Source organism: Tubulanus polymorphus, chromosome 5, assembly GCF_964204645.1.
Source record: "Tubulanus polymorphus chromosome 5, tnTubPoly1.2, whole genome shotgun sequence".
Classification (NCBI taxonomy): Eukaryota; Metazoa; Nemertea; class Palaeonemertea; order Tubulaniformes; family Tubulanidae; genus Tubulanus; species Tubulanus polymorphus.
Genome location: NC_134029.1, coordinates 2,912,028 through 2,935,202, shown reverse-complemented (window position 1 = coordinate 2,935,202; position 23,175 = coordinate 2,912,028). Strand labels below are relative to the sequence as shown.

General features: G+C 37.2%; 5 protein-coding genes across 6 annotated transcripts; 3 read left to right on the top strand and 2 right to left on the bottom strand.

Moving 5' to 3' along the window:
• The first annotated feature begins 369 nt into the window (after positions 1–369).
• On the top strand, positions 370–4,514 carry LOC141906455 (vacuolar protein-sorting-associated protein 36-like). 2 transcript variants are annotated; one of them, XM_074795755.1, is made up of 12 exons: positions 370–597; positions 728–796; positions 896–966; positions 1,048–1,162; positions 1,462–1,539; positions 1,615–1,731; positions 1,802–2,014; positions 2,347–2,412; positions 2,629–2,693; positions 2,788–2,872; positions 2,985–3,061; positions 3,395–4,514. In XM_074795755.1, the coding sequence occupies exons 1-12, from the start codon at positions 499–501 to the stop codon at positions 3,495–3,497; spliced, it is 1,158 nt and encodes a 385-aa protein (XP_074651856.1). In that variant the 5' UTR covers positions 370–498; the 3' UTR covers positions 3,498–4,514. The 2 variants fall into 2 exon arrangements, 1 of the variants encoding a protein (XP_074651856.1); XR_012619335.1 differs by lacking the exon at positions 3,395–4,514 and having other exon boundaries at positions 2,771–2,872.
• LOC141906457 (uncharacterized) lies at positions 4,373–5,299 on the bottom strand. Its single transcript, XM_074795756.1, has 3 exons — positions 5,176–5,299; positions 4,736–4,941; positions 4,373–4,513 (listed from the first exon to the last, which is right to left on the bottom strand). The coding sequence occupies exons 1-3, from the start codon at positions 5,222–5,224 to the stop codon at positions 4,427–4,429; spliced, it is 342 nt and encodes a 113-aa protein (XP_074651857.1). The 5' UTR covers positions 5,225–5,299; the 3' UTR covers positions 4,373–4,426.
• Positions 5,206–13,301, top strand: LOC141906454 (non-lysosomal glucosylceramidase-like). Its single transcript, XM_074795754.1, has 18 exons — positions 5,206–5,380; positions 5,854–6,039; positions 6,121–6,209; positions 6,723–6,838; positions 6,974–7,198; positions 7,683–7,916; positions 8,173–8,275; positions 8,364–8,517; positions 8,598–8,723; positions 8,808–8,974; positions 9,075–9,179; positions 9,351–9,458; positions 10,627–10,778; positions 10,876–10,982; positions 11,101–11,243; positions 11,325–11,434; positions 11,628–11,819; positions 12,021–13,301. The coding sequence occupies exons 2-18, from the start codon at positions 5,855–5,857 to the stop codon at positions 12,228–12,230; spliced, it is 2,526 nt and encodes an 841-aa protein (XP_074651855.1). The 5' UTR covers positions 5,206–5,380; position 5,854; the 3' UTR covers positions 12,231–13,301.
• A 476-nt stretch (positions 13,302–13,777) lies between these two features.
• On the bottom strand, positions 13,778–15,455 carry LOC141905037 (LHFPL tetraspan subfamily member 3 protein-like). The gene is made up of 2 exons (XM_074793756.1): positions 15,331–15,455; positions 13,778–15,068 (listed from the first exon to the last, which is right to left on the bottom strand). Exon 2 carries the CDS (start codon positions 15,049–15,051, stop codon positions 14,257–14,259), a length of 795 nt encoding a protein of 264 aa, XP_074649857.1. The 5' UTR covers positions 15,052–15,068; positions 15,331–15,455; the 3' UTR covers positions 13,778–14,256.
• Positions 15,456–16,032: 577 nt separating this feature from the next.
• Positions 16,033–23,027, top strand: LOC141905349 (uncharacterized). The gene is made up of 25 exons (XM_074794191.1): positions 16,033–16,092; positions 16,316–16,325; positions 16,487–16,639; positions 16,788–16,925; positions 17,051–17,182; positions 18,046–18,159; positions 18,367–18,486; positions 18,563–18,682; positions 18,767–18,886; positions 18,971–19,090; positions 19,184–19,303; positions 19,400–19,519; positions 19,628–19,747; positions 19,979–20,098; positions 20,175–20,294; positions 20,379–20,498; positions 20,583–20,702; positions 20,795–20,914; positions 21,023–21,106; positions 21,398–21,478; positions 21,555–21,674; positions 21,759–21,878; positions 21,964–22,083; positions 22,280–22,399; positions 22,606–23,027. The coding sequence occupies exons 1-25, from the start codon at positions 16,033–16,035 to the stop codon at positions 23,025–23,027; spliced, it is 3,114 nt and encodes a 1,037-aa protein (XP_074650292.1).
• Positions 23,028–23,175: the final 148 nt, after the last annotated feature.

Below are 23,175 nucleotides of genomic sequence, written 5' to 3'. Positions count from 1 at the left end.
TCTTGATATTTTCATGTTTCATGTTACAAAAAAATAAATTAATTGTAAAAAATTCTTTCAATGTTCTCAAATAATTCACCATCATTGCATCTTTACAAGGCGATATAGTTCAACAACTTTTTATAAACGGACAAACATAAATTCTTAAATGAATTCATAACACATCATAGTTTGTTTTTTGAATAATATATTCAGAAAGCACTAAGATATGTTCTTTTTGTTTCTTATCGGCTGTATCATTTGTTCTAAATCCGCGCCTATCATATCTTCTAATCGCCTATCATCGGTTCAGTCATAACGATTTTCATTTTAGCAAATCGACCTGTCACCTGAGGTCCCACCTGTCATGTCAGGTCTTGGGCCCTGACATGACAGGTTCTGGAAACTCTGCAGACAGACCTAAATGGATCTGACAGCTCGTTTCATAGTCTAGTACCTAGCCGTTGTCCCTGAAACAACGGAACCGTAACAACGACTGGTATTCAGACTACTCGTTTCATGGATAGGTTTATCTGGGTAGATGTTACTGGTGGTAATATTGGAGAGACGAATGTCATTCAGCAGTCTGGTGTTCGACTTTATGACGGCAATGAACGAGTTAGTAAAAATAGTAACATTTGAGTTCTCTCCTCGGCAGTCACAATTAATTATTGAATTAGCAGATTAATTAAGTGAATTATAGAAATTTTGGCCAAAATTTTTACCCTTATCATATTCATTTTTTTAGACAGAATTCGATTGTGGTGTTTTGATTTTAACAACTCATAGATTGTTATGGAAGGATTCTAAAGATCAGGTAGATGATAGATCGGGTGTCAGAGAAGGGATAATCCCTTGGTTTAGTATCTAGTTTTAATCAGGCCTACTGTAATTGGCTAATTTGCTTCTCTTTCAGACATGTATTATAGCTATATCGTTATCACAGATAATCTATGTGGAAGAACAACCTTCAGGATTTGCTAAAAGGTAGGCCTAGGCCTATTGATTGATTGTAACGCTCCTTGAATGAATTAACTAGGCCTATTTGTTTATTCAAAATGTTTTCAGTGCAAAGATAGTAATTCACTTGAGTCCTGTACCAGCAAACAGACCTCAAGGACCTGTAACTCACAGTTCTAGTTCATTTGTTCGAACCAGTTTTCGAGAGGCTGGGCAAGTGGAGGTGAATATAACAATTTAATACATGATTAGAGCTCTGTACCCTCTCTGACATTTGATACATTATCACTATTCTTCAAATTTAGAATGTCCAAACTTCATATCTGAATCATTTTTGATTTCAAATGAACTAATAACACCAGATATAAGACATATTTATCAGCGCACTTTCAAAAACTGATACGTCTGAAGGGGATAGTTCCAGAATGAAGGGGTGGTTCTTGGTTGTAAATTGATACAGCTCGAGGATAAGAAATGATGTGGTAAAAAGCGATTGATAAATGATTCCACCTTCATTTTCAGTTCATGAGATGTTTACAAGAAGAATTAAAACAAAGAAGATGGGAACATAAGTTACCGACTCCAACAAAACCAACGACAGTGAGATATGAAGTTTTACATTTTCTCATTCCGTATCTCTGTCGGTTTCTGATAGAATGATGTCTGTTATTTCAGGGTCGCATAATTCGTACCGGAATCGTAGGAATTGAACGCAATATTCAACTGAAAAATAAAGCGACCGACCAAAATATTTCACTCGCCTTTGAAGATTTGAGTAAACTGATCGAGAAAGTAAGTGAATCAGTCGGTTTAATTTGACCTTCTATTTAGGATATATAATCATCATTGAGATCTATTGCAGGCTAAAGATATGGTGAATTTATCGAAGTCAATTGCTGAGAAAATTCGCCTGAAAAAAGGAGATATAACAGAAGATGAAACAATCAAGTTTAAGTCATATTTATTGAGTATGGGTATACCTGATCCTGTTACACGTGAAACTCACGGAACTGGTAATAAATACTATTCAGAACTAGCTCGACAGCTTGCCGAGGTTTTACAACAACCTATTCAGGTTTGGAAAGTTGTTTGCATTTCAATATGTTGTTTTTATCACAGATAATCTGATGTATTAATTTCAGTGTGCTAGATGATGAACAATCCCACAGTTGTAGTTGTAGATGAACTCTGGTGTATTTGGTAAATGAAAATGAAGATGATGATATTTCAAAATGTCCAACTTTAAGAAAAATGGTAGCCCACATAACCAGCTATTAAATGAGCCTGGATGCTGTATCTGGAATTTTCCAGGAATTGCTGGCTGACTACAAGCTTTCACCGTGGGATTGTTCATTCGGCCGACCAGTGTTTTATTTCGCCATGTTCAGCAGTTTATTCTATTTCCAGGAATGTGGCGGGATGATGACTTTAACTGATGCATATTGCAGAGTGAATAGAGCACGAGGAATGCAGGTATTTATTTCATCATTCCTTTAAAATCCGATACGCAGAAAAAACTATGTACCGGATCTGAACACCCAGTTCACAGGAGATTGATATACTCAAAATTAAGAAATGGAATAGATAGGGAAACCTCTTTGTGAAACGAAACTGGTCCAGCATTCATAGGGGATAACAGCTTAACAATTTATGCTAAGTTTATTTCAATATTTTTGTTTTATGTTTAAGTTATTGTCTCCTGAAGATCTAGTGAATGCTTGTCGATTATTCGAAGAATTAAATCTATCAGTCAGGTAACTAAAGGAAGTATTCACTTTCGTATGAAAGATGTCTGAAGGAGTTGACTCGAGGGAAAAACGATATGATTCAGAATTGATTATTTCACAGATTACGAGCGTTTGATAGTGGTGTGATGGTTTTACAACTCAGTTCACAGAATGAACAGGAAATCATTAAACAATGCTTTGAACTCGTAAGTATAGAATAACATGATAAATTGCTTGCTGAGATGAACCTTAATTGAACATAATTTAGTTTTGGAGAATGAGTCTCAAATGTAACGGCAAACATTTTACTATTTTCAGGTTGAACAAACTGGTTCATTGACCGCAAATGAATTTGCTCAAGTTATTGGTGTTTCAGTTATACTTGCTAAACAAAGGTAAATCTATCTACCAGGTAACACAGAGTTCTTACAGATCAGGGAAATCCAGATTTACTCTTCCCTGCAGGGAATTCTGACTAAACACATTTCTTGAAAATCCTAGAAAATTCATGGATTTGAATTCTTGCCGGTGAGTGTATCTTATAATTAAATCAAGAGTGTTTGTTCTAGGGTCAGAGGGAAATTCAGGGACGAATTATGGATTCCCTGATCTGCTAGAACCATGATCTGATATACTCATCGATGAATATTGAGATGATTCATCTATTACCACAATAAGTCTCTTGAGAGATTTAATACCTACTGCAGATCCATCTGTTGTATTTTCAGATTACTGGTAACGGAAAGATGCGGTAAATTATGTCGAGATGAATCAGTGGAAGGTTTACGATTTTATCCTAATCTATTCCTTACAAGAGATGCTGCATCTTGATTGAGAAACAACTAAAATCATCTCATGTAAACTGTTTAAATTGTGTTGTCCCTCAATGATCGAATATATATATATATAGAACATGATAGCAAAAAAGAATTAATGTTATTTGTACCCTAAAAATAAAAGTGATCAAATCACCAGTACCGTATCTATTGTTGAATTTATTTATGGTTGTAGCAGGTCTAATATAAAGAGCTCCAGTACTACTTTTTGGAAATAATTTGTCACGGCCCTGATCGCCGATTTATTTACATTTTTGAATGATTATTCTTTTAAGTGACAAAACTTCCATTTTTTCATTCCATTTCTCATATATTTTCATGAGAAAATATGAATGTGGAAAAACCCCCATCACTTTCTTCCGAAGTTAAATGGACATTTGGACGAATGGTGGAAAGTTCTTGATGTGATAGTGCATCCATCTTGAAGAACTGGCCAGACTTGATAAAATAACAAAAGTTGTTCCTTAACTATATAAAAGACTCGCAATACTGATTGATCGATCTTAATTGATTTCAATTGCTTTAAAAACCTTGGAACAAACACCTGCTCCTCTACAAACTACAATAAACTCAATAGTCTTTTTGATTGACATTTGTATTTCAACATAAACTGACAATATGAGGTTTACTTCATGTAGAACACTTTAGATAAGTAATATAACACTGAATGAAGGAATGAATCTAATGAATGAATTATTTCTATTTTGCATAGAATCGTTAGTAAAAACAAAAGCAGCAAAATAGTCGAAAAAGAATTTGCATGTAGATAGATTTCCTTGAGTTTTTTAAGTTCAACATTAATCAGTTTGTTCTATATATATATATAATACATTCCACACTGCACACGGCGCCTTGATTAAAATTCCTATGGTTAATCAATTACTTTATAAAATCTGTCTAAATTTATCTATTTCGTTTCAATTGTTATTCATATTTCAATCCAGGACCGGAGAGTTTCACTTTGGTGACGTCGGTGATTTCACTGAAATCGAAACACTCCCTGCTGACCATCTGAAAATAAAAATAAAACTCCATGTCAGTTATTCTATGATTTAAGAGGACTTTCATCACGACTGATTGCAACTGGGTAATCGGGTTTATAATCTCAGACCAATTTTATGATTTCAGACCACTTTTATAATTCATTTCACCACTGTGCAACTAACTGGACCATGCTTCACCAGCTGTCAGTTAAGTTTGTCTCTTGGCGCCTCTGAAGGCCTGAATACGTACCAAACCTAGCGTGCCAACAAGGAATGCTGTCGCCCCTGCCATTTGCAAGTTCATCTTTCTGTTGCGTTTGTTGTAATTTTCTTGCCACGAGCCGGCCGGCACTGGGTAGAAATCCATGTGAACTTTATTGATCATATCAAGTTCTTTTTCAGTTTTCCAGTGAGCTGGAGTATGACCACCACTCATACATCTTACAGCTTGACTACCTGAAAAACAATTTCAAAAAATCAGTAAATTTTGGATTAAGAATCTCGTATAGGCCAGGGGTTAGAATGACTTAGGAATTTTACCATGACAGAAAGAACGTCAATGCCCAATGGAATAAAGTTTGATTGAATTTGACTTGACAGAACGTGACCCCTGATGATGTCGGTTTTCCGGACGGTTTCAAACTTAAACCAAACACAAAATATCACGTTATACATCGTAGAAATACTCACGAATAACAGATGAACCCAATCTGGTGATTGTTCCAACCCTGGCGAGCATTTTGACGACTTCAGCGCGCGATGAAGAAAGATAACCTTGAAGATTTCCAGAATAGCAGCGCCCTCACAATTCAATCTAACTCAATTAAAGTTTATTCAGTAAAAACTTGCCCGGGCAGAGGACGAGTACATCGCCGGCCGGCGTCAACAAACACAGGTTGAATGTCCTCCCTAATTCTTGTTTCCACCTTTATTTCTATTTTTGTAATAATCGTTCAGGATAGAAGCAGCTTTGGTAAAAGTGCAGATCTGCACCTCTCCGCGTAAACGGTTCAATCCATTACATTAAATATCAATCAATGTTTCAGACTCAAAATTCAGCAATTCAGTACATTGCCATTGGTTAATTTTAAAGATATTTTCACTAGAAAGATTTTAGCCTGGATTCTGTCATTCAGCAGATTGCGTCAATCACGAGAGGTGCGGATCTGCACTTTTACCGCAGCTTTTAGTTTCCGATCATCGATTAGATAAAGCTTTGTAGTTAACAAAAAACAAGAAAGTCCAGCAGTAATTCAATTCATTCAAACTAAAAGTTTGTTTTCTGTATTCATCTGCTTGCTGTCAGATTCGATTATCAGTTTCTTTCTTTACGTCTAAGATACGTGTTTGTGAATGTTTTTATTATAGAATGGCCGATAGTAACGATGTCGTCGCTGCCGGCGACAATGAACAGTTTTCATTGTTGGAACCGATCGACGGAGTACCGCCCTATGGCTGGAGAGTCAAATGCGACTATGAATGTAAAAGAAAATGCGGACCATTCATGGTGCCGCGTTTGAAACAAATTCCTTATTTTGTCGGTCTCAGTGTCAGGTAAGATTGGCTGAAACGCTGTCTCTCGATCTCTGATTGCTTGCTGGGTCGCTCCAAAAACTGGTGTCTTTTCTATTGCAGGTATTGTGTTTTCTGGTTGAAGAAATACAGACAGAAAAGAAAACCATTCATCGATCATTTTAACTTACAACCTCATAGGCCGATCTACGGTAAGCTGTCAATAACGGTCAAAATCAATTGAGACTGCCACAGCACCATCTGTTGAAGCCTTCAAAGCAAGGCTCCAAAGCACCTAGATAACAGTCAGCCCTCAGTTCCTCACTCGTCGACCTCATGGCAGAAGTGGTCACTGTCAACGTACCTCATGCAGATCCAGACGACTAATAGTCAGTTTGTAGATAAAGTGATAAATTACAAAATTAGTTACACTGACTTTTCTTCAGAGATTTATTTGAGAACTATTAAAGATGAGTAGAAATATTCTACCCGTACCTGAAATGTCAGTGTGATAGATTCTCATTGTTAAATTGTGGGTCTTCTATATTTCAATAGCTGGAACAAATACATGTACAGTCTAATACAGTCTCACCCGCTCAAATCTGGATCAGTTGAGACCGATGAAATGCACCTGGTTTATGAGAAATGATCTGGATGAGTGTTTTGATTGTAGTCATTAAAATCTGCAGTGATTTCACCCTATTTTCGTCTATCCGTAATTTTAGGAGTACCGATAGGTGGAATAGGTTGTGGAACGATCGGTCGTGGTTACAGAGGTGAATTCTGCCGGTTTCAACTCATTCCGGGAATCTATAAATATCATACAGTCGAAGCTAATCAGGTAAACAAAAACAATGAATGCACTCAAAACATCGATAAATATGTGTAACACAGGAAACTTAATGTGAAACTTATAGCAGTTTTGTTTGTTAATCTTTAAAAATGATATTAATGATTATTATTATTATATTTGTAGTTTATAGTGTGTATTCGGAGGAATGGTAAGACTGTGTATCAGCAGGTATTGTCGCCACGGCGACGTAAAGGCTCGGCGTTAAAGACCTGGAATTGGGAATTCCCTAAACAGCGGGCAACGTATCACGGGTTATATCCTCGCGCGTGGACCGTCTACGAAATACCAGAACAGAACGTACAGATTATCTGCGAACAGATTTCACCAGTTATACCGCATAATTATCAGGTTGGTTGAACCACCACGTCGAGCTGATTCAAATACGTCTGATGAAAATATTGTTTCGTTTGAAAGCTTTGATGAACAAATTGGTTTTTTGAGATTTGCTTTTGAAACATCGATTGATGGACTAGTTTCGATTGGACTAGATATATATTCCACTGGGGCAGAGTGTGAAAAGGCTGTATGCCTGGCTGAGACTAGATTTACATAGGGAAGACTAGCAGGGATTGATTGTGGCATCTTAGAATTTGCAGGGCCCAGTTTCACAAAGAAGTTAAACTCAAATTTTTGGTGTAATTGCCATTGGTTCCTTCATGTTTTCAATGAGGATAACAATTCAACCTAAACCGTTTTAAGCTTAAACTTTTTCGTGAAACCAGGCCCAGATGATTGATATTGAACATGTGACTGAAAACATTGTGGTACAAGATCCTCGAGGAATTTAAATGTTTTAGGATTAGGACTTAAACTAAATGTTTCTCAATTGTAGGAATCATGTCTACCGGCTGCTGCTTTCATTTGGCACGTCAAGAACCGAAATGCCGAACCCGTCGAAGTCAGCATCACATTCACTTTTAAGAACGGACAGGGATCGAAAATGGATAAATGCGGAGGAGTTTGGAATGAACCGTTTACGGCAGACGATGGAACTCTAACCGGAGTTATGATTCATCAGTCATTTCATGAAATGAAGTGTACATACGCAATATCTGCAGCTGCCCGGGTGAGTTGTCACTGCACCATACCTGCTCAATTATCAATTATCATTTATTATCTTCATGGTACAAGCTTCATTAACGTTTCTGATAAACGGTTTTATTCTCTGTGACTTTTTATATTTAAAGAAATGACATTCGTTACTGTTTCTTAGAAGATGGGATTTAGAAACTCGGATTAACCATCTTTGATATGTGATCATTGTGGGCTTATTCATTATTTTCATAAGCTCGGTCATGTCAGGTGAACATGTTCAATTACAGGATGGTAAAGATGTAAGCTATCTAGTAGCGTTTGATCCCAATGGATCCGGGGAGGAATTGTGGACGGATTTAATGGAAGACGGCAAACTTAACTCATTAAATGGTTTGTTAAAACTCCCGGAAAGAGAATCGGAATTTGGTTTGAACTTTTTTGGAACTTTTTTGATTGTTTTTTATACGTATGTTTACAGAACCGAGTGAACCGACGAGAAAAGGTAAAGAAATTGCTACTGCTGTTTGCTGTAAGTGTTCCGTTGCTGGAAATTCAACCGAAGATTTAGAATTCAGTCTCACGTGGGATATGCCTCTAATTCACTTTCATTCAAGGGAAGTGACTTACAAAAGGTACGGTATTTAGCTGATTCATCGAGGAGATTTTAGTTGATATTCACGGCATAACTGATATTTGATGAATGATTTTCTAGGCGTTATACGAGATGGTTCAGCGCTGATGGAGATGCCTCCCCGTCTCTCTCCTCTCATACTCTTAATAACTACCGCGACTGGGTGAAACGAATAGAAGACTGGCAGAAACCGGTTCTCGATAATGAGTATGATATCAGATTCCCTTCGATGGTTCGATTTCGATTTTAGATTCATTTATAAAAACTTCTTTTGAATATTTGAAATTATAGGAATTTTCCTGACTGGTACAAATCAGCTCTGTTTAATGAACTATATTTCGTCAGTGATGGGGGCAGCGTCTGGGTCGATCCTTTGAACCCGAAAGATTTCCATCTTGCTGAAGGCCAGTCAATACCTGACGTCTGGCAGGATTACGGGAAGTTTGCATATCTTGAAGGTAATCTTAACTACAAATAAAGAGTTTCCTAAAGTCATTTGGTCATTCATGTACCAGGTACTTTATCTTGATTTGTCTTAATTATTATCATTATTTTCAGGTCATGAATATCGTATGTTTAATACATATGACGTACATCATTACGCTTCATTTGCATTGATAAAACTGTGGCCAAAATTACAGCTGTCATTACAGTATGACTACAGTAAGTAAACGTCTATGATCCAGACCCAACGTGAAGAAGACCATCGATAGAAGTGGATATTTTGCCAATTGAATATTGTCATATTGGCTAAAATATCCACTTTCTACAGTATTTGCCATATTGGGCAATTCAGAGCAATAATAAACACCACGAACGTGTTTCATCTTGAAGGTAACGCTATTCTGCGTGAAGACACGAAGGTCATCAAATATCAGATGAACGGAGACCGATCAGCTTTAAAACTAAAGAATACGGTGCCTCATGATTTCGGAGATCCAGGTTTGTTTGTTAGTTTAACTGCTCTATACATATCGATAGCGATTTCTCTATATACGTTTTTGAAGGTTGTTTGAATTCACTTCTTGTTTTATTTCATCATTTACTCGATGTTACAGGTTACACAAGTCCAGTTCTTTAGCTCTTTATGTAAGTTCTAGTCACCACTCTCTGTGTATTTTCTATCGCGAGTCTTCGGTGTTCAGGAACCAGTTGTTTTCGATGTTTACCAGTGTTTCAACAACTGACTCCGTGTTCTGACCAGACACACCGTGGCCTCTGGTTATTCTATCATCAGGCTGAGCCTTTCTTATGCAATCAAAGATGAATGATAATGTGTATGTGACTGTGATTTTATTTGCTGGGTAGTTTCCATAGTTATTTCTAATCAATATAACAATGAACTTTGAGAGACTAATTCATACACGTTATCTACTAAATTCATGTAGTTGTCATTATATTATATACATTTACATGTAAATGGATTTAGTTGCTTTGAAAAACTATTCGATTTTGTTGTTATGTTATCAGCCACAGTCATTATTTTCAAGTCTCTATCAACAGTTTCACATTTATCAATTTGCAATTGGTAAAATAATGATAAATTACTTTTTTGCCATGAATATCAAGCTTTATGCAACTGTCTATAGACTATTTTCTTTCTCTTCTATAAGTTCTCATTTTCAAATGCTGCGTAGAATTTCCTAGTTTAGTTTCGTATCAGTTATATTGTATTCTAGCTCCTGTGATGTTGATTTCAGTTGATAGCGATGGAATTATGTTGTTTACCTCAGATTCACTGAATACATATAAAATGAAATTCATTAGAACTGCTGAGGTAAACTCACACTTCAACTGTAAATGTATTTATATCGAATAGTATATTTATTTTATAAATATAATGTAACATACGTCGATACATTTTTAAGTGCACTTTAAGGGACACGAAGGATCCAGTGCATTCCATTTATTTGATGTTTTATTTCAGATATGTAGATGGATGGCAACAGTTTTTTTTATGAACACAGTTATGTTATCGGGTTCAACTAGACCTCGGTTCAGTTGCCTCAAATGTTATTACCGTACTCAACTGCAGGAACTGGGTTCTTTATCAATCATTCAATCGATTACTGGTAATAAACTGATGAAGGCTAATATTGTGTTATTTCAGAGGATGAACCGTGGAAGAAATTAAACGCGTATGTAGTTCATCCAACCAGTGACTGGAAAGATTTGAACTTGAAGTTTGTTTTACAAGTGTTCCGCGATTATTCAGTGACTAAAGACGAACAATATTTGAGAGACTTATTTCCGCAAGTTAAGGTATAAACTCTATGATTATTTAGAAGGTTTCGGTACATTTGGAAACTGTTCGAGAGTAGAACTGTGCCCGCATTACAGTGATGTGTTGTTATTCCAGGCAGTGATGGAGTTTGCTAAACGTTGGGATACTGATAATGATGGTATCATCGATAATGGAGGATTTGCCGATCAAACCTATGATGCATGGACTGTTTGCGGGGCCAGGTAAAACATTCTTAACACTCTTTGTGTTTGATAGATCATTAGATTTGATTCAGTGCTGTCTCCCAATTAGAAATCAAGAGTGCAAAACTATTTAAGAGGATGTATTTTTGTTGAATAGTTCATACTGCGGTGGATTGTGGTTGGCTGCGTTGAAGATGTTATGCACTATATCTGATATTCTTGGTTGTTCGGAGGAAACTCAAGAATTTGCTGCTCTTTTAGACAAAGGAAAACGTTCATTTGAAGAGAAACTGTGGAATGGTAAACATGTTCTACTTGTCTGTTTGCAGCGAGGATTCTTCTGTATTCATTTAATGTTACAAATTTATGTTTTAATTACAGGCAGTTACTATAACTATGACAGTAGTTCATCTGGGTATCATGACAGTATAATGACAGATCAGTTATCAGGTTATTGGTTCCTTCAAGCATCAGGAATTGAAGATAATACTGTAAGCACGCAATAAATTATTTTGATGAATTTAAAAGATTCTATTCCGACCTCCTATCTGCATTTATTTCTGAAAATAATTACACAACCGAGCGGGCAATGGGATCAATTTAAACTCAATTCATCGATTGTACTGCTGAGTGGGTCCAGAAGAAGTAATCTTGATGTTATCAATCATTGTATATTTATGTTAGATCTTCCCGAAAGATCATGTTTTGAGTGCGTTGAAGATGATTTACGAGAACAACGTGATGAAAGTTTCGAATGGGCGTATGGGTGCGATCAACGGAATGAGACCGAATGGACGGAAAGATCATTCTAGTACACAGGCTGAGGAGTTCTGGTGTGGTATAATCTACGCTGCAGCTGCTACTATGATACAACAGGCAAGTTTTCTTAATCATTGTATGAGCAGTATTACCTCTGGTCCAGACTAGGCACGAGTACGGAGTCATGAGTGACAATGCTAGTAGCGCAGAGGCAGTGTATGATGTAGCGTATGAATTACTGCATCTGAATGGCTGCATTAAAAAGAGAGTCTGGTTAGTGCTAATATTCAATTACCAATTACAATTTTCGTTTTGTAGGGAATGGTTGAAGAAGGTTTCAAAACAGCTGAAGGTGTTTATAGAACGTGTTGGGAAACGATGGGACTACAATATCAAACTCCTGAAGCCTACATGGAAGGAAACATCTATCGGTCATTAGGTTATATGCGTCCTCTATGTATCTGGGCTATGCAACACGCGCTGGAAAAATTCCATCCAAATCTTTTTGAGAATCAAGCTGCAGAGTAGTGCATTGAAATTATCTCATTGAGAATGAATTGACTATGTTCACAGTTGTTCCAATGTGAACGCACTTTCATTCCATTTTCTACCCGTCAAAAGCAATTTTTGCTACAATATCGAATTAAACTTTTATAACTGTTATAATCGAGTATGCGTAAATTTTTAGGTGCCTAAATGTTTCTTTTTGATGTAATTTCTATGACGAATATTTGAATTTTCGAGCTTCAAGGTTCCACTGTATTTCTTATATCAATTTCGCTATTGTTGTATTGGAATTCAAAGTAAGAAATTTAAGCTGTTAGCCGATCACTCGGTCTGTTGGATTATGATTTTGATGAATTTAAATTTCTCAGAATATCAAAATACTATGGACACTTTGTTCGCCTGATTTAAAGTATTTTTTAGTAATGAATGTTGGGTGTATTTGTCACAGAGTGTGTATTGACAATAACTAGCATAATGACTTAACACGATATGTATTACACTCCTTTTGTAATGAGAAACCCAGTAAAACTGGAGGCTGGTTAGCTGCTGAACCACTACGAAAGGAGTGTACGCGCGGTGTCTAAATATGTATAAATGATAATTTATTCGAAATATCTATTGGAAGATGCAGAGTATGTGGACCATGGTGATTGGTGAATTGCCAAAGTGGGACTGCAACGTAGATAGTTTTAGAGGAAACTTTGTGTCAATTAGTATGTATCATTATGTATGTTATTATATTATATATGTACATGTATCACTGTATACATGTACTATAGAGGTCTTGCAGCCAAGTAATTTTCCCAATCCACAGATTGTATTTTGCTATTATGTATGGCAAGTCTCCAATTCAATTCTATTTCAAAGAAATCATGATTGAAAGATTTTATGTATGTAATAAGTCCGGAGTGATGATGAAAATTATTCCAACATTGACAAACAAACTACGATGTCACGTGTGAAGACCTTTATACAAACGAAAGTTGATTGTTTGGCCTTTCTACTGTTCTGAATCCGTCTTTGTTGATTTATACTTCTATATGTATATTCAATTCTATGATAATCATTATTTCTGAATGAATAAATTTATCAAATCTATGTATATTCTAATTCGGAGTGGTAATTAATATATTCACACTGGCCAGTGGTCTCAACTACGCCGCTACTGCGGGGAGCAACTGAAAACGACCTTTTCCTGGGCACCGAAATCACAGCAGCCACCACACTGTCAGTGTAAAAGCTGGATGAACGGAGGCACTCGTAAAACTGATGACTATGAGTCAAGTTCACGCAAATACTTGATTATTCACTCTGTAGTGGTCAATATGTTAGACCTCATTGCGCCTGAAATACTTACCGCCACTTGTGATATACCACCGTTGTCGAACGACTGACACTGTAATGAGTGGTCATCCATTCCCGACTGACCCCGAGGAAAGAGGTCATCCATCCATCCCCTCTTTGGCCTCTGAGGAAACCGGTCAATTGACACAGAGAACTCCCTGACAACAGTCAACACCGATATCAAAAATGACCATTTTATCTTCAACTAAAAAGCATCCAAAACATTTATTATTCCACTAATTTGATACATACAAAATGTTTGGTGAATAAAGATAACGTTAACATGATATGAATTGATTCGCAAATTTAGAATATTTCATCACAAAGAGCTTTATATGAATTTAGTTACAAAAGATGTAAGATAAAGCCTTTTACTACGAACTGCTTTTTATCGTTCTCAAAAATTCCGCCATTATGTGCTACGCAGTTTTACATCAAAGAGGTCCTTTATTATTGTTTGATATATAATTTTACTATAATCGTAGATATTAAGTATTTCATTTTCTGATCTGCACTTGAAACACACAAAGTTTAAAAACGTCACTGTCTTTTCTTGTTTGTCAGTTCTTTTTTTTTGGCGCTTGGTTTTATAAAAGGGATAACTTTAACTTCATCAGTTATGAATTTGATTGAGCAGCGAAAGCAAATATTTTTTTCGAAGGTTAAAGTCAAAATTCAGCCCCATTAATAAAACTGCGATTGTTTACAAAGCAAAGTCCGAATGATGGGAACGGGCCACTGATGAGTAATGTGATCGAGCGTCACCCTCTGGAACAGTTAGGACTGGGTGGATTCCTTCCGAATGCTTCGACAGCGATTCCTTCTCGATGTAGTCATAATCAGATTTCGTAAGGGTACCAGTAGCGGGTGTGTATCCTTCTGGAAGCAGCTTAGCTTGTCGCGAGGCTAGAACGAAGGCCAAAGTCGCCAGAACCAGAGCGTCGAAGATACCGATGATAGCGAGGATGTAAGCCCAACGAATTCCGCAGTCGGCTCTGTTGAATTTAGCGGTCGAGCCACAAACACCTTTCACTTCCTCAGAGCCCCAGCCTGCTGGATATACAATACAACCCAGAAACATACATATACCGGCAATTACTTGCATCACCCCACAAATCATGAAAACCAAACTTGTGCTCATAAAAAGGAACAACAGCATACAGCAAATACAAATCAGAATCAACAACGCGGAAAATCCGACAAAAAATGAAGCCGCTTTGAAAGCTGGGTGCAAAATCGTAGTGAAATCATCGAATCTACCAGTACACTTGAGTTCATGACCGGTCTGGTATAACTCGCAGTACTCAAATAATCCGAAGTAGCCAGTACCGGGACTGGTCGGGGTATCACCGATCCATTGAGGTTGGATGAATACGACGATGTTTATTATAGCGAAACAGATGGTGAATATTCCCCACATGACTCCGATTGCTCTCGAATTTCTCACATAATTGCTGTGATAAATACGAGTCGTCTCAGAATATTGATGAACTTCCATCGTTGTGTGCGCTCTGTCTAAATACAGAAAATATAAACAACAGATGAATGAGAATTTCAGTAGACATTGATCGATATAAACAGATTTGATGAAAAATAAGAAAAACATTCCGTAATTTTCTACCCAAATCCACAGTTACGAGTCAGAGCTGAGCCCCGATAAAGACGTATTCTATATATCCAAAGCAGAATCAGTGGCTTTTAAACACGAATATTACAAGAATATATCACTTATTGTCATCACTCACAGAAAATAAATCAATTTAGTTCGGTATCTTACCTGCAACTTATGAAATATTCTCTCTCTGTTCAGATGGATCAGTATTGTGTGTATATATGTGTATATTAGGCGTTGACCAGATACACATAGAAATCCCTTAGTCCCAGTCACATAACACTGTTCTATACTTGTCACAAACAACAAGTTCCGTTCACTGTGAAAAACTGGTTTTCCGTTTCATCTAAAGGTGACATGATTTTTCAGCATTCCGTTCTATCAATAGAACGACAACCAACGACCCTGTTTCACACGGCTCAAACCGGTCCTTTATTTCCTATGAAGTCATTGCGTTGTTTATTAAGTTTAGTAGGAACATAAGAATCGGTTGAAATACACGATCATTCTAATTGGGTGTTTTTTTTTTTCAAACTATTCATATTATCCATACTTATTCCTTGGATGTGGGATGAAGAAAAAGTGAAAAAGGAAAAGAACAACATACTAAGACATCTTCTTCTATTTTCATGGGTTTGATCGATAAATTCATATTCAAATCAGTGAAATTTACTTGCAATCGAAGTTTGAAACCTGATAACAGGATAATCATCCCACAAATCAATAATCGATGGCCATCTCTCATCTGTTTCCAATTTAAATAAATACTGCACATGTTCCTCAAATTTACTCAATGGTCATCATGATTTCTGATGTTTATCTTCACGACATCTGGACTTTTATGATGCATCATATAAATAGAATACCATGAACACGTATCTTTGTCATTTACCGCAGGTAGCCCCCGGCCCTTCAGAGTTCGGAGAGGTAAGATCTTAAAATTTCTATCAAAAATGTGAAATCGGGGGTAAATATATATAACAAACCCTCAAATTTTAAAATGAATTCGGTTTAACCCTTCTGACTTCAGGTCATCGGGTATTCATTTTCATTTTTCCGCTCCATCTTTTTTTTCAGGACAATATTCACAATGAAAGTTTCATTTAGCTTGTTGGTATCATCTACCTTAATCTGTCTTGCATTTGGACAGCTTAAAATCGGTAAAGTTTCAGAACAAAGCATAGCCAATAAATACACAACATTCCGAGTTTAAGAACGACTATTAAGAACGACCCGTGTTGATTAATGCTTCGCTCGAAATAGCTGATTATTCATATTCGTACACTGGAAAAAATTATGACGAAAATTATTTTTTTTTCAGCAACAAAGGGAGGTAACTCCGGTAACAGGGAATGCGTTTTCCCTTTCATCTATCAGGGCAGACGACACTACGAATGTACCGAAATAAATTCGAGAAATATTTGGTGCGCGACCACTTCTAACTATGATACCGATAAAGAGTGGGGTTACTGCTGTAAGTATCGCGTTAAATACTGGTCATAATTCATTACGTCATAACAAGTGAATAGATTGAGTCTCGCTAATCCAAATCACGGCCGAAATTCACTGATATGTTATAAGAATTTGTCGGAAAATGATGTTTTGATGTTCTTTTTTGACAGTGAAGGATCTCGGAAAATTTTGCGTTTTACCGTTTATCTATCAGGGACATACATTCAAGGAATGTCAACCGTGGGGAGATGGAAGCTGGTGTTCTACTACTGCTAACTATGACACCCATCCTAAATGGCAGTACTGCCGTGAGTAAAGATAATAGTCAATAGATGAAGTGAACAAGATTTCCTAGCTCAGAAACATTGGCAGTTTTTGTATGACATGAATCTTGAATCGTAGCGTTTTAACAGTTTTTGATGTTATTTTCTAGCTGATGTGGTCGTTCTACATTGTAAAGATAATCCCTGTGAACACGGAGGTCATTGTATAGAAACAGTCGCCGGGTCACGATGCGCTTGCCCCGCGAGATACACGGGTAGAACCTGTCAGTTTGAAGCCGTTGGTAAGTGAACATATCTAAATGATGACGCTATTCTAATCAGTAATTATGCCAATGCAGATAGGTAATTTTGCCGATTATCATTTTGGTGGCATATATTTGGTTATATATTAATTCACACAATAGTCAAAGAGCTTAAAATCTCGACGAAACTGAGCTTCAATATATATAAAATCCCAGTCAGCTACAGTTATTAACATATTCTTTTTAATTCAGCGACTGATGGCGGAAATGCGAAAGAAGGCTCCGGTTGTATGTTCCCCTATACATATAATGGTGTGGTTTATGAAAAATGTACAGAGAATGGCTCACCAGGCCGTCCATGGTGTAATACAGATACACCTGGAGAATGGGGATACTGCAGTAAGATTATATCAAATATTCACCAATTATTATTAGAATCAGATTTTAACAGAAAACTAAATTTCGACAATGAAACGAAGGCAATCGAATTTATTTTTTTGACCGAAAGGAAAGTATCAAAATGTGATTCGAACCTGTGATCCTCTCAGCTGAGTTGAATTATAGCTCAGCCAACTTGATATAGCTCACATCGAACCGGATATTACAGTTTGGATACCCGTCTATTAGATTGAATGCAATTTTTCCAAAAAAGAAATTGATTATGGGCTGAAAAACATTCGTGCGTAATTAGTACGTAGTAGTAGATGAAAGTTCAATAAAAACGTAACTATGGTAGTATCAAACTCGCAGGTGACTAAACTAATAGATGGAAGCAGAAGTTTAGACCACTCGGCCAATTAAACTACTTACACGATTCAACCTTGAATCTAATATTTCTATTTGGTTACATTCTTAATTCAGTAAAAAAAAAATCATTGAATTGTGATCACTGTTATTTTTAGTTGACCCTTGTCAGTCGAAACCGTGCAAACACGGAGGAAAGTGCTCAAAAATTGGACCATTGACATACAGCTGTGAATGTGCTTCTGGATATGCCGGAGATACATGCGCCAATGGTAAAACATTTAAATGCAATCATAATTGCTATTTCATTAGGTTTAATTTGATTTTAACATTTACGATTCTTAACTCTACGAAAGTGAGTCCTACGTGAAATCATACAGAAACCCCGGACTTTAGATATGAGTGCGTAGGAAAAATGAAAGAGTTCGAATTCTTCCTCTATTTTTAGGAAAATTTTTCTGTATAATGATCCATTTCAGATGTGAACGAATGCGCAACAAACCCGTGTAAGAATGGGGGTACCTGTACACAGAGGGCTGCGGGACAGGGTTACTACTGTCGCTGTAAGACCGGGTTCTCTGGAACAACTTGTAAAACAGGTAAAACAACCATTCTTTATCAATGATTCGACAAAAACGTGTTCAGCAAATTCATTGATAATATTCTTAATCTCAGATGTGAACGAATGCGCACCAAGACCTTGTAAGAATGGTGGTACTTGTGTACAGAGGGCTGCAGGACAGGGTTATTACTGTCGCTGTAAGACCGGGTTCTCTGGAACTACTTGTACAACAGGTAAATTCCAAATAAATAGCACCAATAGATGGATGGAGCTGTAGAAATTAATCTTAATTATTAAAATCAACTTTCGCTTTTGAGATGTGAACGAATGTGCACCAAGGCCTTGTAAGAATGGAGGTACCTGTGTACAGAGGGCTGCGGGAAAGGGTTATTACTGTCGCTGTAAGACTGGGTTCTCTGGAACTACTTGTACAACAGGTAAATTCCAAATAAATAGCACCAATAGATGGATGGAGCCGTAGAAATTACTCTTAATTATTAAAAACAACTTTCGCTTTTGAGATGTGAACGAATGTGCATCAAACCCTTGTAAGAATGGAGGTACCTGTAGACAGAGGGCTGCAGGACAGGGTTACTACTGTAGCTGTAAGACCGGGTTCTCTGGAACTAGTTGTACCACAGGTAAAATGATCATTCTTCATCAAAAAGTTCAATAACTTTTTGCTCAGCTAATTTGATCATAATGTTTTACAATTTAATGTTTTAAAATCTCAGATGTGAATGAATGCGCTTCAAACCCTTGTAAAAATGGAGGTACCTGTGTTCAGAGGCCCGCAGGGCAGGGTTACTACTGTCGCTGTAAGACTGGGTTCTCTGGAACAACTTGTAAGACAGGTAAAACCATTCTTTTTCAAGGATTCAATAACATTTTGTTCAGCAAATTCATCCATGATGTTCTCAACCCGGTTTGAAATCATAAAATAATTACAGATGTGGACGAATGTGCATCAAACCCTTGTAAGAATGGAGGTACCTGTAGACAGAGGGCTGCAGGACAGGGTTACTACTGTAGCTGTAAGACTGGGTTCTCTGGAACTACTTGTACAACAGGTGAAATGATCATTCTTCATCAAAAAGTTAAATAACATTTTGCTCAGCTAATTTGATCATAATGTTTTAAAATTTAATGTTTTAAAATTTAATGTTTTAAAATCTCAGATGTGAATGAATGCGCTTCAAACCCTTGTAAAAATGGAGGTACCTGTGTTCAGAGGGCCGCAGGGCAGGGGTACTACTGTCGCTGTAAGACTGGGTTCTCCGGAACAACTTGTACAACAGGTAAAACTACATTACATTCCATTCTTTATCCACGATGCAATAGCATTTCCTACCCGGTTCCAAAGGTGTGATTAAGATCTGACTAGCGTAAAACTAATCTCTATTTCAACATTGAAAACAGTAATCAAAATCTTTCTCTGGAGTCAAACTTGACCATGAATTGTGGAACTGGGTCCTGTTTTACTAGTTTAGTGATGTTACAAACATAATACATAATATTCTAAATCTTAGATGTGAACGAATGTGCACCAAACCCGTGTAAGAATGGAGGTTCCTGTACACAGAGGGCTGCGGGACAGGGTTACTACTGTCGCTGTAAGACTGGGTTCTCTGGAACTACTTGTACAACAGGTAAAACAACCATTCTTTATCAATGATTCGACAAAAACGTGTTCAGCAAATTCATTGAAAATATTCTAAATCTCAGATGTGAACGAATGCGCACCAAGACCTTGTAAGAATGGTGGTACCTGTGTACAGAGGGCTGCAGGACAGGGTTATTACTGTCGCTGTAAGACCGGGTTCTCTGGAACTACTTGTACAACAGGTAAATTCCAAATAGATAGCACCAATAGATGGATGGAGCTGTAGAAATTAATCTTAATTATTAAAATCAAATTTCGTTTTTGAGATGTGAACGAATGTGCATCAAACCCGTGTAAGAATGGAGGTACCTGTAAACAGAGGGCTGCAGGACAGGGTTACTACTGTAGCTGCAAGACTGGGTTCTCTGGAACTACTTGTACAACAGGTGAAATGATATTACAAATCATACGAAAAACGTGAATCGATTCTATTTGAAATCAATCTAGAGTGGAATGATTACTTATTTCAGATGTGAATGAATGCGCATCAGCGCCTTGTAAGAATGGAGGTACCTGTGTACAAAGGGCTGCGGGACAGGGTTACTACTGTCGCTGTAAGACTGGGTTCTCCGGAACAACTTGTACCACAGGTAAAACCATTCTTTATCAAGGATTCAATAACATTTTGTTCAGCAAATTCATGATGTTCTCAACCCGTGTTGAAATCATGAACAAATTTCAGATGTGAACGAATGTGCATCAAACCCGTGTAAGAATGGAGGCACCTGTAGACAGAGGGCTGCAGGACAGGGTTACTACTGTAGCTGTAAGACTGGGTTCTCTGGAACTACTTGTACCACAGGTAAAATGATCATTCTTCATCAAAAAGTTCAATAACATTTTGCTCAGCTAATTTGATCATAATGTTTTACAATTTAATGTTTTGAAATTTAATGTTTTAAAATCTCAGATGTGAATGAATGCGCTTCAAACCCTTGTAAAAATGGAGGTACCTGTGTTCAGAGGGCCGCAGGGCAGGGGTACTACTGTCGCTGTAAGACTGGGTTCTCTGGAACAACTTGTACAACAGGTAACTACATTACATTCCATTCTTCATCCACGATGCAATAGCATTTCCTACCCGGTTCCAAAGGTGTGATTAAGATCTGACTAGCGTAAAACTAATCTCTATTTCAACATTGAAAACAGTAATCAAAATCTTTCTCTGGAGTCAAACTTGACCATGAATTGTGGATTTGGGTCTTGTTTTACTAGTTTAGTGATGTTACAAACATAATACATAATATTCTAAAGTAATATTCTAAATATTCTTGTAAGAATGGAGGTACCTGTGTACAGAGGGCTGCAGGACAGGGTTACTACTGTCGCTGTAAGACTGGGTTCTCTGGAACTACTTGTACAACAGGTGAAACAACCATTCTTTATCAATGATTCGACAAAAACGTGTTCAGCAAATTCATTGATAATATTCTAAATCTCAGATGTGAACGAATGCGCACCAAGACCTTGTAAGAATGGTGGTACATGTGTACAGAGGGCTGCGGGACAGGGTTATTACTGTCGCTGTAAGACCGGGTTCTCTGGAACTACTTGTACAACAGGTAAATTCCAAATAAATAGCACCAATAGATGGATGGAGCTGTAGAAATTACTCTTAATTATTAAAATCAACTTTCGCTTTTGAGATGTGAACGAATGCGCACCAAGGCCTTGTAAGAATGGAGGTACCTGTAGACAGAGGGCTGCAGGACAGGGTTACTACTGTAGCTGTAAGACTGGGTTCTCTGGAACTACTTGTACAACAGGTGAAATGATATTACAAATCATACGAAACAACGTGAATCGATTCTATTTGAAATCAATCTGGAGTGGAATGATTTCTTATTTCAGATGTGAATGAATGCGCATCAACGCCTTGTAAGAATGGAGGTACCTGTGTACAAAGGGCTGCAGGACAGGGTTTTTACTGTCGCTGTAAGACTGGGTATTCTGGATCAACTTGCGCCACAGGTACCCCTTATTTGATTGAAGATTTCTAACTATATTTTTTTTCACAGATATTTACATACAAATGTAGCTATAATTTCCTTGTCTAAGCTATTCTAATTGTTAGTATTTCAAAAATAATGCATAACAGGCATCGTGAAGAAGTAAAATTAGAAAATAAGTAATTTTGACATTATCTTTTACAATTTTTCTTAACCAGATATAAACGAATGCGCCTCCGAACCTTGCGGAAGATTTGGCAAATGTATTCAGAATGCAGCAGGACAAGGGTATAGATGTGAATGTAATAATGGATATACTGGTAGACATTGCGAAGTCGGTACGACACTTATGTATAACATCAAACCGTCCAGTTGTTCAACGAGGCAAAATGCCAAACAGATTTAACGCACTAGTACAATACTTGACCCTAGAGTCTACGTAATTCCATTATTGTGGAACTGAACCAGATTAAACTTAAACCACAAAAATGGAACTGTGGTTCTACGTGTATCTTTATTCTAACATCAAAAAATCTATTTTTAGCTCCTCATAATGATTGTGATTGTGATTATAAACCGGGCGGATGCCGAATCAGTAAGGCTTCCAGAGCTGGTAAAGCTTGTCGATGTGTTTATAAAGGCGCCTGGACTTGTCGTGGTTACGTCGTCGACTGTAGAGATAGGAATTCTGATTACTGCAAAAACCCAGATAGAAGTTTCTCATCGTGCTATGAAGGTCGGGGAGACTGTGAAGGTTATCCATGTGATTGCGACTACGGACGCGGAGGATGCAGAATCAGTAGCGTTCCTGAGAAGGGTTCGGCTTGTAGATGTAAATACAAAGGTTTTTGGACGTGTGGTGGTTATTCGGTTGCTTGCAGGGATCGTAACAATAATGACTGCAAAAACCCCAGTAAAAATCTAGGCACGTGTAGACAAGGGGGTGGCGACTGCGGCGCCTATTAAGCTTAGTCTGAAAAGAATATTATCTGAACTTACGAATTCTTTAATTATAAGCAATAAAAAGTCTACTATTAACCGTAAACGTTTGTCCGTTCTTTAAATTTGGATCTTATCGTATCTTTATTGTCTGACAGTCGTTTCTGTGGTCGTC

What these genes read in the sequence shown, in the direction of transcription:
- LOC141906455 (XM_074795755.1), top strand. Translation starts at nt 499, where the DNA reads ATGGATAGGTTTATCTGGGTAGATGTTACTGGTGGTAATATTGGAGAG. An exon ending in CTCCAACAAAACCAACGACA is followed by an intron (nt 1,540 to 1,614) that starts GTGAGATATGAA and finishes CTGTTATTTCAG; the next exon opens with GGTCGCATAATTCGTACCGG. An exon ending in GTTATACTTGCTAAACAAAG is followed by an intron (nt 3,062 to 3,394) that starts GTAAATCTATCT and finishes TTGTATTTTCAG; the next exon opens with ATTACTGGTAACGGAAAGAT.
- LOC141906457 (XM_074795756.1), bottom strand. Translation starts at nt 5,224, where the DNA reads ATGCTCGCCAGGGTTGGAACAATCACCAGATTGGGTTCATCTGTTATT. An exon ending in ATTGGGTTCATCTGTTATTC is followed by an intron (nt 4,942 to 5,175) that starts GTGAGTATTTCT and finishes ATTGTTTTTCAG; the next exon opens with GTAGTCAAGCTGTAAGATGT. An exon ending in TTGTTGGCACGCTAGGTTTG is followed by an intron (nt 4,514 to 4,735) that starts GTACGTATTCAG and finishes TTTTATTTTCAG; the next exon opens with ATGGTCAGCAGGGAGTGTTT.
- LOC141906454 (XM_074795754.1), top strand. Translation starts at nt 5,855, where the DNA reads ATGGCCGATAGTAACGATGTCGTCGCTGCCGGCGACAATGAACAGTTT. An exon ending in GTCATTACAGTATGACTACA is followed by an intron (nt 9,180 to 9,350) that starts GTAAGTAAACGT and finishes TTCATCTTGAAG; the next exon opens with GTAACGCTATTCTGCGTGAA. An exon ending in CTGCTACTATGATACAACAG is followed by an intron (nt 11,820 to 12,020) that starts GCAAGTTTTCTT and finishes TTCGTTTTGTAG; the next exon opens with GGAATGGTTGAAGAAGGTTT.
- LOC141905037 (XM_074793756.1), bottom strand. Translation starts at nt 15,051, where the DNA reads ATGGAAGTTCATCAATATTCTGAGACGACTCGTATTTATCACAGCAAT.
- LOC141905349 (XM_074794191.1), top strand. Translation starts at nt 16,033, where the DNA reads ATGAACACGTATCTTTGTCATTTACCGCAGGTAGCCCCCGGCCCTTCA. An exon ending in TGGAACTACTTGTACAACAG is followed by an intron (nt 20,099 to 20,174) that starts GTAAAACAACCA and finishes TCTAAATCTCAG; the next exon opens with ATGTGAACGAATGCGCACCA. An exon ending in TGGAACTACTTGTACAACAG is followed by an intron (nt 21,879 to 21,963) that starts GTGAAATGATAT and finishes TTCTTATTTCAG; the next exon opens with ATGTGAATGAATGCGCATCA.